The 17,800-nt window shown below is 42.3% G+C and overlaps 2 protein-coding genes across 2 annotated transcripts in view; both read left to right on the plus strand.

Moving 5' to 3' along the window:
* LOC143766306 (uncharacterized) overlaps positions 1–17,506 on the plus strand; it is a 152,497-nt gene extending 134,991 nt beyond the window's left edge. The window contains exons 2-10 of the mRNA XM_077253886.1: positions 3,661–3,739; positions 3,869–4,048; positions 4,131–4,254; positions 4,337–4,434; positions 4,632–4,722; positions 5,845–5,951; positions 6,081–6,260; positions 6,343–6,466; positions 15,715–17,506. Of these exons, the coding sequence (XP_077110001.1) occupies positions 3,662–3,739; positions 3,869–4,048; positions 4,131–4,254; positions 4,337–4,434; positions 4,632–4,722; positions 5,845–5,951; positions 6,081–6,260; positions 6,343–6,466; positions 15,715–16,949 (2,217 nt within the window). The 5' untranslated portion in view covers position 3,661 and the 3' untranslated portion in view covers positions 16,950–17,506. The remainder of the gene's footprint in view (positions 1–3,660; positions 3,740–3,868; positions 4,049–4,130; positions 4,255–4,336; positions 4,435–4,631; positions 4,723–5,844; positions 5,952–6,080; positions 6,261–6,342; positions 6,467–15,714) is intronic.
* LOC143766308 (uncharacterized) overlaps positions 1–17,800 on the plus strand; it is a 62,483-nt gene that overhangs the window by 1,235 nt on the left and 43,448 nt on the right. The gene's annotated exons all lie outside the window — the stretch shown is intronic.

A 17,800-nucleotide genomic window follows, 5' to 3' on the forward strand; every position in this document is an offset into this window, starting at 1 on the left:
TTTATTGTGTTTGGATAGTCCAGCTCTCAAAGAAAACCTCATAACCTGAATATGTGTGTATAAGGCCTTATTCAGACCTCCGATTGCTATCCATGATTTTCAGATAGCAGTTGTAGCTGTGATAGTTTATAGGGCGATTCACTTTTCCAACTTTTTATTCGAACCCCGTAAAATCTCAAGAGACATGTCACATTTTGATCCTACGGTTTAATTTAAAAAAACAATTGGCAATGATTTTCAGTATATCTATAGGAAGAAAAAAAAAAATCGGACTGCACTGGGATGGCATTCAAGTGCTATCCAACTTTGATGGACTGTCAGAATGAAGAAGGTGGAGATTTTTATTTTTCCACGTATGAGAAAGTCAGCTGACTCTGATCAGAACAATCAATCTGTTTTTCTCATACGTGGAAAAATCGGACATCTGCGTGAGCCCTTAGTTTAATTTCCCATGATAAGTATTTGGTACAGTTTTGATGCTAAATAATTTCTGTACCAATTAGATAAATTAAGTTATTGGCCTTTAATGCCTTTTTCTTTTTATATGCATTTTCATCACGTTTTTTAAGCTGCAATTTTTTTGTCTGAATTTTATGTCATGCTTTCGGAACTGCTTTGATTTGGAAACTTCCTTTTCTTTAAGCATTGATGCAACTTTATTGATATAATAATGTATGGATTACTTGCATTTTTAATATGGAAACCCACTTTAAAGGCTTCGACTTGAATGAGATGCAGAAAATCCACAGACTAAAAATTGCAGAAGGGGGAAAATCGACAGCATTCAAAAATGCACAGTGGGCATGAGATTTATATAAATCTCATCCACTGTGCTTGGACTGTTAGGGTACTTTCACACTGGCGTTTTTTGTCCTCAGTCGCAATGCGTCGTTTTGGTCAAAAAACGCATCCTGCAAAAGTGCTTGCAGGATGCGTTTTTTCTCCATAGACTAACATTAGCAACGCATTGACACACATCGCAACCGTCGTGCGACAGTTGCGTCGTGTTGTGGCGGACCGTCGGCAGCAAAAAACGTTGCTTGCAACGTTTTTTGCTACGTCGAGAACGTCTTTTCCGACCGCGCATGCACGGCCGGAACTCCGCCCCCTCCTCACCTCATAATGGGGCAGCGGATGCGTGGAAAAACAGCATCTGCTGCACCCGTTGTGCGGCGCAAGCAATGCTAGCGTCGGTACGTCGGCCCGACGCTCTGCGACGGGCCGAGTACGACGCTAGTGTGAAAGTAGCCTTAGGCTTTATTCACACATCAGTATTTCATCAGAATTTATATACCAAAACCGGGGGTGTCTCCAAAACCCAGAAGAGTTGTGAATCTTTTCAATTTTGGCTAAGTTCCCACGATTATCTTTTGGTGAGTTTTTTGATATTGCAGAACTTTTACCTGTGTCTTTAGATTGTATTTTTTAGAGGTGTTTTGATTTCTGCAGTTTCTCTTGTATGTCAGGCTTTAAATAAAGCTGCTTTGTCTTTGATACTTTCCTGTATTTGGCTTTGAGAAAACTTTATTGACATACCTAGGTGCGGATTACGTGCGTTTACTATGTGTTTCTGCAGCGGAAATGCACTAAACACATGTGTGATTTCTACCTGCAGATATTTTGCACCCAACACAAGTGTATGCGGAAAATCTGCACAGAAAACTCTGCGTACCGTCAATAGATTTGACATGCTCTGGATTTGAATCCATCAGTTTACGCTGAGTAAAAATGAAGCACAGTGGGCACGAGATTTCTGTAAATCCCAAACACTTTGCTGGATCTTTGCATGTAAGATGCTGTGTTTTTGACGAAGCATGGAAATGATTTTTTTCGAAAATATACAGAGTATAAAAATCACCAAAAACTCATTGTGGAAACGTAGCCTTATAGCTTTTCTCTGTAAGCTCCACTCCTGGTTTATTATTAGTGTTCACTGATAATTTTTTGGGGAAAAATACTTCAGGGCATCTTGTCTCATGAACAGCATCTAACAGAACTTTCTAATAATATCTACAGCCTTTGCCTTGGTTTCTTATAGTAGAAAGAAAACATGATTTTAGAAAGATGATATATAGCTGACATATAAGAAGTAATATAACATATTAGTCAATTATGGATTATAAAAGCTTTTGTGACACTACTTACTACTCACAAGTTGCATGGTCGGGTAGTCAAGAGGTCCGTGGTCAAATATCAAGAGGGCTCCTCGTATACAAAGGGGTAAGGCAAAGGTGTAGTCAGGTACCAGTCCAAGGTCAGAATGCCAGGAAAATAGCAGATCAAGACAAAAGGGTTAGGCAAACAGATAGGCAAGGTGCAAGGTCGTGCAGCAAAGATCAAGTACAGGAACATAGAGAACAACATTTGTGCAAATCTATAACTGGCACTATTTGGAGGCCAAGAACCAGCTAAATAGCCAGATAATAATTTGAACAGCAGAAACATGGATGAAACTCCCCGACACTCCCCAACCCTGATTGGATGGCTGAACTGTCACTCAACACACTGATGGCTCAGCACGCTCTAGCCTCCGATTGGACAACTGAGCTGTCCATCACCATACTGTTGGCTCACATTCCCCTGTCCTAGATTGGACAGCTGAACTGTCACTCACTGCTTCCATGCACACCAATAGACGGAATCATGACAGCTTTATTGCTTATTTTCTCTACCAGTCCTAAATCAAACCGGTATTCCTGTGCTGGTGTTCCCTCGAGTCTCTTGTTATATTACCACCATGGTAGCAACAGTGCGGCATATGTCGGTCATGCGATTGCTGCAGCCAATGATGTCTATGGCAGTCTTATGCCATAAATAAACGCACCACATTTGAGCTATGGAATAATATAGGGAACTCCGGGTGCAACCGTGAACAGTCGTTATAAAGAAAAGTGTTTATGGTTGATATGCATACATCTCATCACTGCACAATAGTTCCTGAAAATACAAGTTTTTGTATCTCCAGTTGCTACTGCCCCATTTCTGCATGTTGAAGGAAGATGCTTTTGTCCTTTGTTGCTGTAAACTAAAGGGACATGGCTCTGACCAAACTTTCTTCAGTCCTTCCACTGCAGATACTGTCAGTCGTTCTACACACTAAAGAATTAAAGTCAAGAAAGCCAACACTGGATGGAATCTGTCCCGAAACACAGTTTATCCAGTTTATTGTAAAAACGTAAATGAGTATACATGACTAAATCAATAAGGTTAATGATGCAAGTTTTTATGTTCTCTTCCACAAAAACACTTTTTTTCTATTGGTACCGTTTTGGAATCTTTTTTTTTTTTGTGTCCAAGTAAATTTGATTTTTGGAGACGTTCACTGTGATAGAAAAATAACATGACAGTTTTGTAATTAAGGTAATTTTCTGTGCCACAATACTATACCTTATTGGCTGTAAATACAATTGCGCTTCACTTATATTGCTAAATAGTTTCAAAATTAATTTTTTAATAACTCCAGTGATCAATGATGACATGAGGGCGTAGGTGACTACTGTGTGACATCTAGATGTGTGAGCTCCTTTGCCACATAATTGCTTTATATTGGCATCTCCAGTAATTTTATTTTGTGTGTTTTGACATCGACTCATCTTCTTTTCGTTTACGTTCCTACAATATATGATACTAATTGATTTACATATTTCCTGACCCTTCAAGGATGGATCTGGACAGGGACAAGATGTCAAAGAGGATATTACACCTCACCCTAGAGATCCTCTTCCGGCTTACTGGAGAGGTGAGAGATTCTGATGACGTCACATTACATCATTCTTATCTATGGGAATAACAGATGGACAGAACTGGAGAGGTGAGGACTCTGGAAATGTCTGTAGTGAGATTTATTAATGTGTCTCTCCATATCCAGGATTACACAGTAGTGAAGAAGACCTCTAGTGAGCGCTGTCAGGACCCTGAGTCTGAGAGATGGGGAAGACCCCTGAGCCCAATCACAGGACCTCCACCTCACTCCCTCATACATGAGGACATCAATGACCAGAAGATCCTAGAACTGATCTACAAGATGATTGAGCTGCTGACAGGAGAGGTGACACTGCTGGGAATGCTGGGACATTATGCATTAATGCTATAAAGGGATCGGGGAATGACGGTATCATTGTATGCGTCAGGTTCCTATAAGGTGTCATGATGTCGTCATATATTTTACCACGGAGGAGTGGGAGTATTTAGAAGGACACAAAGATCTGTACAAGGACGTCATGCTGGAGGTTCCCCAGCCCCTCACATCACCAGGTAATAGACTGGACTAAATACACACGGTCTATAATTATCTGTATGAAAGAATTAATTCAGTCCCTGTATGTGTTTCCTCCAGATGTATCCAGTACCAGGACAACACCAGAGAGATGTCCCCGTCCTCTTCTTCCACAGGACTGTAAACAAGAAGATCCCAATGTTCCTCAGGATCATCAGGTAGATGGAGAGAAGGTATCATGAGATCTCCCCTATGATGTGTAGACGGCTGTGAAGGTCTTGTGTTCAGTCTTGTTTTATCCCCCAGTATTATATGTTTTATACTTGTGTAATGAGAACGGTGGAGATGGCAGGATTAGAGCTGATCATAGATGTGACTTCTCATCTGTCGGTGACTTTTACAATATTTTTTTCAGGGTGAAGATCTGACCCATATTAATACTACAGAGACATATGTGAGGAGTGATGAGTGGTGTAAAGAGGAGATTCCTACATATGACTACCCTGGTGAGTAGTGACCACTAAGTGCAGAGAAGTCACAGATTCTTCTCATGGGATTATAAGTATGTGTATCTATTTCTTTCTCTTATTCTCTTTCTTGCTCTCCATTAAAATTGTAACACTGACAAGGAAAAGTCGCGAAGCTCTAGAAATCACAGAATGGATAGATATGTTAGTGATCTGCAAATATATATTTGGAAGCAAAATTTTCAAAACATCTGGATTTATTCATTCTATAGTATGAACCACATACAGAAATCCCCGAACTTTCAGGATTGGCTGCTATTAATGAAGTTATTAATTGTTGTCTGAGGAATGTTCTGCGGCAGTAAACACTCCTGGGAAAATCATCAAGATCCGCTGCTGACAGCGCCTTTTTTGCAATTGCCGACTAATGTCCTGAAAGATGTGCTAGATGGGAGACAAGTCCAGAGATGCTGCATGCACAACATGCAGCCTGATGTGGTCATGTTGAAAATCTACTCCTAGAACACTGAAGAAATTCCCGGAACACTGGGTCCACAACCAATGTAACTCTGAGCTGTTATTGTACAGGGAATGATGACTAGAGGGGTCTGTCAACCGTACATTATGCTTCCCCACACCATAATTCTGGGTGTAGAATTGCTGTGATGTTCGCTTGTGAAGGCGGCTTGATGGCATTTTCCACATGGTTTCTTCCAGTTCTAAAAATGTTGACTTTGCAAGCGCAGGGATGTGTCACTTAGTTTACCGGGGGCAGCAGTAACTTATGATAGAATCACAGTTTTCTTTGTTGCTGATCTAACAGTGCTCAAATGCTGAGCCTTGTGTAACACCGTCCACACCTCTGATTGGCTGCTTTCTGTGTACATTGTGTATTGACAGTAGCTACTAATCAGGTGGGGTTGGACTAGGAGGCATGAGACACCTGTCATGTTGCTCTCAGATTATATAGCAAAAACCTGGTGACAGGCTCCCTTTAACCAATAAATTAATAACCACAATATAACTGATTTGAAGAAATTGGCCGCAGTGCTTTAATAAGGGTGACCACATTGTTGTTTTACATCGGCATCACAACTCAATTGTATTTTTTTTACGTGGTATTTTGTGTGTTTTGCCCCATCTCATCTTTTTTCTATTTAGGTTTCTACAATTTTCCTGACCCACAAAGAATGGATAGGGATAGAGACAAGATGGTGGAGAGGATATTGCACCTCACGCTAGAGATCCTCTTCCGGGTTACTGGAGAGGTGAGAGATTCTGATGACGTCACATTACATCATTCTTATCTATGGGAATAACAGATGGACAGAACTGGAGAGGTGAGGACTCTGGAAATGTCTGTAGTGAGATTTATTAATGTGTCTCTCCATAACCAGGATTACACAGTAGTGAAGAAGACCTCTAGTGAGCGCTGTCAGGACCCTGTGTCTGAGGGATGGGGAAGACCCCTGAGCCCAATCAAGGGGTCTCCACCTCACCCCATGATACATGAGGACATCAATGACCAGAAGATCCTGGAACTCATCTACAAGATGATTGAGCTGCTGACTGGAGAGGTGACACTGCTGGGAATGCTGGGATATTATATAGTAACGCTATGAAGGGATCGGGGGATGACAGTATTATTGTATGTGTCAGGTTCCTATAAGGTGTCAGGATGTTGCTGTCTATTTCTCCATGGAGGAGTGGGAGTATTTAGAAGGACCCAAAGATCTGTACAAGGACATCATGATGGAGGTTCCCCAGCCCCTCACATCACCAGGTAATAGACAGGACTAAATACACCCGACCTATAATTATCTGTATGTAAAGAATTAATTCAGTCCCTGTATGTGTTTCCTTCAGTTTATATATATATATATATATATATATATATATATATATATATATATATATATATATATATATATATATATATTTCAAACAATACAAACACCAATATAATCACAATTATGAAATCTTTGTCGAGGTTCCTTGCATTTCAACTTTGAGCCATGGAGCTGGCAGAAACGTCTGTATGATGAACTTGAGCATCCACACCTGTTGTATGACATTTGAGGGAACTGGAATGGGAAAAGGGAGTTCCTCGAAACATCACTCAACGTTGCGTTGTTTTTTCATCTACTTCTTTTAACCCCTTAACGACCGCCGATACGCCTTTTAACGGCGGCCGCTAAGGGTACTTAAACCACAGCGCCGTTAATTAACGGCGCTGTGGAAAAAGTGAATAGCGCCCCCCAGAGTCGGATTTTCTCTGGGGTCTCGGTTGCCGAGGGTAGCCGAGACCCCAGAGAACATGATTCGGGGGGTTTTTACCGACCCCCGAGTTGCGATCGCCGGTAATTAACCGTTTACCGGCGGTCGCAACAAAAAAAAAAAAAACGCGATTTGCCGTTTAATTTCTCTGTCCTCCGATGTGATCGCACATCGGAGGACAGAGAAATGTGGTCCCCGATGGCCCCCAATAGCCCCCCAATACTTACCTACCTCCCCCGGTGCTCCTCGTGTCTCCCCATGGGCGCCGCCATCTTTTTTCCGGGAAAAAATGGCGGGCGCACGCGCAGTGCGCCCGCCGCCCGGCACCCGGATGTTCTTTGGGGTCTCGGCTGCCGGGGGTAGCCGAGACCCCAAAGAACATGATCGGGGTCGATTTGCACCGACCCCTGCTTTGCGATCGCCGGTAATTAACAGTTTACCGGCGACCGCAAAAAAAAAAAAAAAAAAAAAAAAAAAAGCGATCAGTTATTTCTCTGTCCTCTGATGTGATCGCACATCAGAGGACAGAGAAATAGGGGGATTCGGGGACCCTATCATACTCACCCGGGGTCCCTGGGTCCTCTTCTGTCTTCTCCTGCCAGCCGGCTTTTTCATCATGGCGGGCGCATGCGCAGTGCGCCCGCCATCTGCTGCCATCTGCCGGCCGGCAGGAGAAGACAAGTTGGGGCTAAAATTAGGGTTAGGGTTAGGGTTAGGGTTAGAGTTAGGGTTAGGGTTGGGGCTAAATTTAGGGTTAGGGTTAGGGCTAGGGTTAGGGTTAGGCTACTTTCACACTAGCGTTTTTTTGGCTTCCGTCGCAATGCGTCGTTGGAGAAAAAACGCATCCTGCAAAAGTGCTTGCAGGATGCGTTTTTTCTCCATTGGCTTGCATTAGCGACGCATTGCGACGGATTGCCACATGTCGCATCCGTCGTGCGACGGATGCGTCGTGCTTCGGCGGACCGTCGACACAAAAAAAACTACATGTAACTTTTTTGTGCGACGTGTCCCACATTTCAGTGCCACGTGCCACGTATTTAAGTGACACGTGCCACGTATCAAAGTGCCACGTGCCACATATTTCAGTGCCACGTATCAAAGTGCCACGTGCCACGTATCAAAGTGCCACGTGCCACGTATCAAAGTGCCACGTGCCACGTATCAAAGTGCCACGTGCCACGTATCAAAGTGCCACGTGCCACATATTTCAGTGCCACGTATCAAAGTGCCACGTGCCACGTATCAAAGTGCCACGTGCCACGTATCAAAGTGCCACGTGCCACATATTTCAGTGCCACGTATCAAAGTGCCACGTGCCACGTATCAAAGTGCCACGTGCCACATCTTTCAGTGCCACGTGCCACGTATTTAAGAGACACGTGCCACGTATCAAAGTGCCACGTGCCACGTATCAAAGTGCCACGTGCCACATATTTCAGTGCCACGTGCCACGTATCAAAGTGCCATGTGCCACGTATCAAAGTGCCACGTGCCACATCTTTCAGTGCCACGTGCCACGTATTTAAGAGACACGTGCCACGTATCAAAGTGCCACGTGCCACATATTTCAGTGCCACATATTTAAGTGCCACGTATCAAGATTTTCCATGGAGAACAGACACATCCAGAGATATGTCTGCTCTCCACGGCTGCAGCAACACACTGACAGGAGCCATAGTTCCTGTCGGTGTGTCACTGCGCATGCGCGAGCGAGTTTACCGGCGGTCATTGACCCCGGCACTCTCGCTTAACGGCAGTGCTGCGTGGGAAAGTTCAACGCAGCTGTACTGCTGTTAACCGAGACGCCGGAGTCATTGAACTCCGGAACAGTACGCGATACACTGCTAGGAGCTTCGCTCCTGGCAGTGTATCGCCGGAGAGCAGCCGATCGGCGTGGGACACTCGTTTTATGGATTCTGCGGACAGGGAGTATGAATTTGGTTTATTATTTTTGGATTTTTTCCTGGAGGATCGAGGGCTTCGCCTACAAGTGTGCTGTTGGTGAGTATATACTCTGTGTTATATGTTGTATGTACTGTGTGTCATGTATGTGTATTGTGTGTAGGTGTTTTGTGTAACTTTACAATTGTGCTAAGTCGCCGGACACAGGGACAACTCTCCCATCCTAATACCGGATGGGAGTAGTAGTCCCATACGGCGACTTAGCACAATGGTGGCACTAGCGTCGCATGGGGACACACACACGCACACACACGCACACACACACACACAGAAGGACTCCATGCTGCTTCACTGGGGGGCGGGGGCTTCCCTCTTCCTGTCCGACGTCACGTCCGGTCCTGGGTGTCAACCCCTCCGTACAAAGACGCCGACACCCAGGACAAAGGCGCTGTGTGTGGAAGGTAATATGGGGCCCTAGGGGGATACGCAGACACGCCGCTGCGTAAAGAATTGACATGTCAATTCTTTTTACGCCGGCGTGTTTGCAGACAAAAGCGCCGCGTTTTTTTGCGGTGTGTCTGAACGGCAAAGTGAATTTCTCATTCACTTTGCCGGCAGACGAAAATGACATTGCGCATTTTTGAAAAGCGCCCGCAAAATAGCGCTCAAAAATGCGCTATGTCTGAAAGTAGCCTAAGGCTTCTTTCACACTTGCGTCGGTACGGGGCGGTCGCAATGCGTCGGCCTGATGTACCGACGCACGTTGTGAAAATTGTGCACAACGTGGGCAGCGGATGCAGTTTTTCAACGCATCCGCTGCCCAGTCTATGTCCTGGGGAGGAGGGGGCAGAGTTACGGCCACGCATCCGCGGAAATGGCGGACGCGACATACAAAAAAAAGGTTACATTGAACTTTTTTTGTGACGACGGGGGCTAAAGTTATGGTTAGGGTTGGGGCTAAAGTTAGGGTTGGGGCTAAAGTTAGGGTTAGAGTTGGGATTAGGGTTAGGGTTTGGATTAGGGTTGGGATTAGTGTTACGTTTGGGATTAGGGTTGGGATTAGGGTTAGGGTTGGGATTAGGGTTAGGGGTGTGTTGGATTTAGGGTTTTGATTAGGGTTATGGTTAGGGTTGAGATTAGGGCTGTTTTGGGGTTAGGGTTGTGATTATCGTTAGGGTTGTGATTAGGATTATGGATCGGGTTGAGATTAGGGTTAGGGCTGTGTTGGGGTTAGGGTTGGAGTTAGAATTGGGGGGTTTCCACTGTTTAGGTACATCAGGGGGTCTCCAAACACGACAGTCAATTTTGCGCTAAAAAAGTCAAATGGTACTCCCTCCCTTCTGAGCTCTGCCGTGCGCCCAAACAGTGGTTTACCCCCACATATGGGGCATCAGCGTACTCGGGATAAATTGGACAACAACTTTTGGGGTCCAATTTCTCCTGTTACCCTTGTGAAAATAAAAACTTGGGGGCTAAAAATCTTTTTTGTTGGAAAAAAATATATTTTTTTATTTTCACTACTCTGCATTATAAATTTCTGTGAAGCACTTGAGCTTTCAAAGTTCTCACCACATATCTAGATAAGTTCCTTAGGGGGTCTAGTTTCCAAAATTTGGTCACTTGTGGGGGTTTCTACTGTTTAGGTACATTAGGGGTCTGCAAACGCAACATAACGCCCGCAGACAATTCTATCAAAGTCTGCATTGCAAAATGGCGCTCCTTCCCTTCCGAGCTCTGCCGTGCGCCCAAACAGTGGTTTACCCCCACATATGGGGTACCAGCATACTCAGGACAAATTGGACAACAACTTTTGGGGTCCAATTTCTCTTGTTACCCTTGTGAAAATAAAAATTTGGGGGCTAAAAAAATCTTTTTTGTGGGAAAAAAAATATTTTTTATTTTCACTACTCTGCATTATAAACTTCTGTGAAGCACTTGGGCATTCAAAGTTCTCACCACATATCTAGATAAGTTCCTTGGGGGGTCTATTTTCCAAAATGGGGTCACTTGTTGGGGGTTTCTACTGTTTAGGTACATTAGGGGTCTGCAAAGGCAACATAACGCCCGCAGACAATTCTATCAAAGTCTGCATTCCAAAATGGCACTCCTTCCCTTCCGAGCTCTGCCATGCGCCCAAACAGTGGTTTACCCCCACATATGGGGTACCAGCATACTCAGGACAAATTGGACAACAACTTTTGGGGTCCAATTTCTCTTGTTACCCTTGTGAAAATAAAAACTTGGGGGCTAAAAAATCTTTATTGTTAAAAAATATATATTTTTTATTTTCACGACTCTGCATTATAAACTTCTGTGATGCACTTGGGCATTCAAAGTTCTCACTACACATCTAGATAAGTTCCATGGGGGGTCTAGTTTCCAAAATGGGGTCACTTTTGGGGGGTTTCTGCTGTTTAGGCACATCAGGGGCTCTCCAAACGCGACATGGCGTCCGATCTCAATTCCAGTCAATTTTGCATTGAAAAGTCAAATGGCGCTCCTTTGCTTCCGAGCTCAGCCATGCGCCCAAACAGTGGTTTACCCCCACATATGGGGTGTCGGCGTACTCAAGACAAATTGTACAACAGCTTCTGGGGTCCATTTTCTCCTGTTACCCTTGGTAAAATAAAAATTTGGAGGTAAAAAGATCATTTTTGTAGAAAAAATGCGATTTTTTTATTTTCACGGCTCTACGTTATAAACTTCTGTGAAGCACCTGGGGGTTTAAAGTGCTCACCACACATCTAGATAAGTTCCTTAAGGGGTCTAGTTTCCAAAATGGTGTCATATGTGGGGGGTCTCTACTGTTTAGGCACATCAGCGGCTCTCCAAACGTGACATGGCGTCCGATCTCAATTCCAGCCAATTCTACATTGAAAAAGTAAAACGACACTCCTTCTCTTCCAAGCTCTGCGGTGCGCCCAAACAGTGGTTTACCCCCATATATGGGGTATCGACATACTCAGGAGAAATTGCACAACAACTTTTGTGGTCTAATTTCTCCTTTTACGCTTGTGAAAATAAAAATTTGGGGGCAAAAAGATCATTTTTGTAGAAAAAATTAGATTTTTTATTTTCACGGCTCTACGTTATAAACTTCTGTGAAGCACTTGGGGGTTCAAAGTGCTCACCACACATCTAGATAAGTTCCTTGGGGGGTCTAGTTTCCAAAATGGTATCACTTGTGGGGGGTTTCCACTGTTTAGGCACATCAGGGACTCTCCAAACGCGACATGGCATCCGATCTCAATTCCAGCCAATTCTGCATTGAAAAAGTCAAACGGTGCTCCTTCACTTCCAAGCTCTGCGGTGCGCCCAAACAGTGGTTTACCTCCACATATGGGGTATCGACGTACTCAGGAGAAATTGCACAACAACTTTTGTCGTCTAATTTCTCCTGTTACCCTTGTGAAAATAAAAATTTTGGGGCAAAAAGATCATTTTTGTAGAAAAAATGAGATTTTTTATTTTCACGGCTCTACGTTATAAACTTCTGTGAAGCACTTGGGGGTTCAAAGTGCTCACCACACATCTAGATAAGTTCCTTGGGGGGTCTAGTTTCCAAAATGGTGTCACTTGTGGGGGGTTTCCACTGTTTAGGCACATTAGGGGCTCTCCAAACGCGACATGGCGTCCGATCTCAATTCCAGCCAATTCTGCATTGAAACAGTCAAACGGTGCTCCTTCACTTCCAAGCTCTGCGGTGCGCCCAAACAGTGGTTTACCTCCACATATGGGGTATCGGCGTACTCAGGAAAAATTGCACAACAAAATTTGTGGTTAAATTTCTGTTTTTACACTTGTGAAAATTAAAAAAAATGGTTCTGAAGTAAAATGTTTGCAAAAAAAAGTAAAATGTTAATTTTTTTCTTCCACATTGTTTTAGTTCCTGTGAAGTACGTAAAGGGTTAATAAACTTCTTGAATGTGGTTTTGAGCAGCTTGAGGGGTGCAGTTTTTAGAATGGTATCACACTTGGTTATTTTCTATCATATAGACCCCTCAAAATCACTTCAAAGGTGATGTGGTCCCTAAAAAAAACATGGTGTTGTAAAAATGAGAAATTGCTGGTCAACTTTTAACCCTTATAACTCCCTAACAAAAAAAAAATTGTTTCCAAAATTGTGCTGATGTAAAGTAGACATGTGAGAAATGTTATTTATTAACTATTTTTTGTGACATATCTCTCTGATTTAAGGGCATAAAAATACAAAGTTTGAAAATTGCAAAATTTTAAAAATTTTCGCCATATTTCCATTTTTTTCATAAATAATCGCAAGTAATATCGAAGAAATGTTACCACTAACTTGAAGTACAACATGTCACGAAAAAACAATCTCAGAATCAGCGGGATCCGATAAAGCGTTCCAGAGTTATAACCTCATAAAGTGACAGTGGTCAGAATTGTAAAAATTGGCTTGGTCATTAAGTACCAAATTGGCTCTGTCACTAAGGGGTTAAGAGCTATAGTTTTTTTATTTTTTTCTGTTTACATAGACTTTGAAGAGCTTGTTTGCAGGCAAAGTTGTAGTTTTGAATATATGGTGAAGCAAATAGTGTACATGTAAAAAATTTCCAAGATGAAAGAAATGGTGAAATGGTCAGTACGACTATGGAGATATCAAACTTGCATTGCTTTTCTAATTTTTAATTGCTAAAATGAAAATTAAAAGAATGTAAAACAAAATGCTCCGGACCATAAAACCTACCCCAAATTTTGGGGAGATAAAAAAGGAAAACTTTTTTTAATAAAATGGTGGTGCATCTTATAGTCTGCTTTTACCCTAATTTAAGGGGTGGCAGCTGCGGTGGAGCGGGGTCATGGGAGGCAGGGTCTCTGATGCAGGGAGCTGTTTGTGGCAGGAGCGGGGAGATGCTGCGGGCCTCGGACTGGGAGGAGGTGTGTACATTGGTGCATGGTTGCAGCCGCCGCAAGACTATCAAAAAATATTGGGAGTCCCTGCATGTCCCATCCTTCTCACTGCAGTGGATTTCGGGAAAATGACTGCCAGAGTCCATCGCAGAGAAAGGAATGGAAAATCAGGAGACTTCAAACATTTTCTGAAAGTTTGGAGTCCGCCGCAGTCTCACACAGTCAAACACCCCCTCCTGACAGCCACAGTATCGACCCACTCCTGCCGCCGCCAGCTTCCTGCAGTAGCGACCATGCCTCCTGAGACCACGCTCCACCGCAACCTCCTCACCCCCTCCTTGGATAGCTACATTCGGATTATAAGATGCATCCACATTCCCCCAAAGTTTTGGAGAATAAGTGCGCCGTAGAAACTGAAATAAATATATTTTTGTGTCGCCATTTTCTGAGAACCTTAGCATCTTTATTTTTCCACCAATTGAGCTGTTTGAGGACTTTTTTTTTGTATGGCGAGGTGATTCTTGTATAGATACTAATTTATGGTACATTAATTTAGGAAATATTTTTGGGGGAGGGCGTGACCGGAAAACTGTGGGAGTTTGATGCTTTTTGCTCTTTGCAGATTTTGGATTATCTCCTATATTAGGAGATCAGACTTTTACAGATCCAGTGACTAACTTTTTTTTTTTTTTTTTTACTGTATTTTTTTGATCCACTTAGATTGCAGATTCACGTCCCCCACCAGTATACTGTACACTACAATACGGCAGAATGTAGTGAAAATCCAATTCTCCTGCGAAGCTCAGTCCATGGCTGAGCTTCACAGGAGTACCAAGATGGCTGCAATTTGGGCTTTCAGAAGATCCCTGGGAGCCAGTCCGCACAAATGACAGCAATTGCTCCATTTCAGTGCCGCGGTCAGTGATTGAAAGCAGCTTGTAAATAGTTAACAGCAGCAATCAGAGCTCAACTCCGGGTGCTGCTGTTAGACATAGATGCTGGCTATGTAATATAACCAGCATCAACTGCGTGTGGAGAGAGAAATTACCAATTATTATTACCTTTCCAAGATACCAGTAGAAGATTTATAAAAAAATGGAAAATGGCTTGGTATCGATATCGAGAACTTCTGGGGCTTGTCTTCGGGTCGGCTAGTAGAGGGAGGTCTATTTTACATCATTGTCATAGTAGTAAACATCACTTTTAACTACACAACCCCATCTTAACTGCTTGTTTCCCACATAACATGAAATAAAAAGTGTATATATACTTACCTTTGGGACCGGTACTGCTCCTGTTATGTCAGTTCCGCGATTCCTATGGATCGGCTACGGCACTTACAATTTTGCCATAATTAATAATGTCATATGACCACTGGGGCTAGAAATGCTATCATTGTAGAACAGCCACCTCTCAGGAACTAAATGTTGTTTTGTTTGTTTTTTTTGTTAATTGGGGTACTTTAGCACTTTAAGCGGGTATCCACAAACGTTGGTTATTTTTTCGTATGGAGCTAAGAACTTACAGGCAGGTAGTTACTAACTACTTGCCTGTTCTTCTGGGCCACAATCTCTGCAAGTTCCTGCTTCCTTTCACCGGTTCAGCTCCTTCTCTTCAATCCTGCCCTGTCTACAGGGCTTCATGCATGTTGACAGTCGGCTCACCGCAGTTAGGCAGAGAGGAGTAAACCATCAAAACATCGGCAGTGATATCCCGTCGACATAATAAAGGACAAGATGTCACACGAAGCAGAAGATTTGCTGACCGGAGCAGTTAGTGACCATTCTGTGCAGGCATTGATGTCAACTACCTGCCTGTAAGCTCTTAGCACCTAGTGAAAAAAATCACTAACTTCACAGATAACGCCTTTTAGTAATTGCTACATGACTTGCAAATTGTATATACATTTTTAGATACATGTTACAATAATTTTCAGGTGATACTATTCAAAACTAATACAATCTGTTCTATCCTTGTCAGGTAATCTTACCAGAAGCTCAGATCACGGTATTACACAAGATCCATATAAAGAACATGCCATTTTTGTGCATATACCTGCAGACCTTCAAAGCAAAGATGTATCATCTGATCCTTTTAAACATGTCATGTCTTTAAATTCATCACAGACTGTTAAGAAAAGTAAACGTCATGGAAGGGGTATTATAAATCATAGAGCTTACACAGCAATGAAGCCACATTCATGCTTAAAATGTGGAAAATGTTTTCACAAGAAATCTAATCTTTTGACACATATAATAGTTCACACAGGAAATAAGCCATTTTTTTGTGAAGAATGTGGGAAATATTTTAGTGTGAAATCAGATCTTTTTAGACATCAGAGAAGTCACACAGGGGGTAAGCCATATTCATGTTCAGAATGTAGAAAATGTTTTAACCAGAAATCGTGTCTTATTCGACATCAGACAATTCACACAGGTGTAAAGCCATTTTCATGTTCAGAATGTGGGAAATGTTTTAACTGGAAATCTATTCTTATTGCACATCAAAATACTCACACAAGAGCAAAGCCATATGCATGTTCAGAATGTGAAAAATGTTACACTGCTAAATCAAATCTTGTTAGACATCTGAGAACGCACACGGAAGAAGAAAACGTGTTCACATGTTCAGAATGTGGGAAATGTTTTAACCATAAAACAAATCTTATTAAACATGAGAGAATTCACACAGGGGAGAAGCCATACTCATGTTCAGAATGTGGGAAATGTTTTAACAGGAAATCAAATCTTATTACACATCAAAGTACTCACACAAGGGCAAAGCCATATGCATGTCCAGAATGTGGAAAATGTTATTCTGCTAAATCAAATCTTGTTAGACATCTGAAAACTCACAAAGAGGAAATAATTTTCTCATGTTCAGAATGTGGGAAATGTTTTAACCGTAAATCAAATCTTATCAAACATAAGAAAATTCACACAGGGGAGAAACCATTTTCTTGTGAAGACTGTGGGAAATGTTTTAGTGAGAAATCAGTTCTGTTTAGACATCAGAGAATTCACACAGGTGAAAAGCCATTTTCATGTTCACATTGTGGAAAATGTTTTAATCAGAAACCAGATCTCGTTAGACATCAGATAATTCACACTGGTGCAACGCTGTTTTCATGTTCAGAATGTGGGATATGTTTTAATCAGAAATCAACTCTTGTTAAACATCAAAATACTCACGCGGGAACAAAGCCGTGTTTATGATCAGAATTGGAAATGTTAAGGTTTGAAAAGTATTGAAATGTTAAGATGTGAACTGTTGATATTATTTGTTAGTGGTAATTTTGTGTGAATATGTTTTGCCTTTATTATTTATTTATTATGTCTGAAATTTGGAAAAAAATATACATTTCCAGCTTTCAAGACCATGCCTTTACAACAATAATATAATTATTAAATAATATTTATCGTATGTTTACTTTAAAGGGAACCTGTGACCTCAAATTGGCGGGATATGTAAATGCCTTTTTTCCGGTCCGATGGGCGGCGTTTTATCTTCATTTCTCCATCCCATCTGTCCCTGTTGTTCATGAATTAGAGTACTTGTCCTCCATAGCAAGTGCGTGCGCAATGTAATCTTCGCTCATGCATGCGCAGTATGCTTTGCCCAACTGCGGGCAAAGCCGAAAAGCATTACTGCGCTTGCGCCCGCGTACTATGTCCCGGAAATATTTCACTGTGTTCTGGAACATAGTGCTTTTTGACTTTACCCACAGTTGCGTAAAGCATAGTGCGCGAGCGAAGATTGCATTGCGCATGCGTGAACTATGGAGGACAAGTACTCTAATTCACGAACAACAGGGACGGATGGGGTGGAGAAATGAAGACGATACACCACCCATCGGACCGGAAAAAAGGCATTTACATATCCCGCCATGACCGGTTCCCTTTAAATTTACATTATTTTTAAAATGTTTATTTTAATTTTCATTAAATATTTTTTTTAGGATGTTATAAAACTGAAATATAGCAGTCGGTGTTCATTATCTGAAGAAAGTTTACAAAACCTATTCTTTTAGGGACCAAACAACGTTTGACCTGACTTTTAGGCTAAG

The sequence above is a fragment of the Ranitomeya variabilis genome, chromosome 4 (genome assembly GCF_051348905.1).
Source record: "Ranitomeya variabilis isolate aRanVar5 chromosome 4, aRanVar5.hap1, whole genome shotgun sequence".
Lineage (NCBI taxonomy): Eukaryota > Metazoa > Chordata > Amphibia > Anura > Dendrobatidae > Ranitomeya > Ranitomeya variabilis.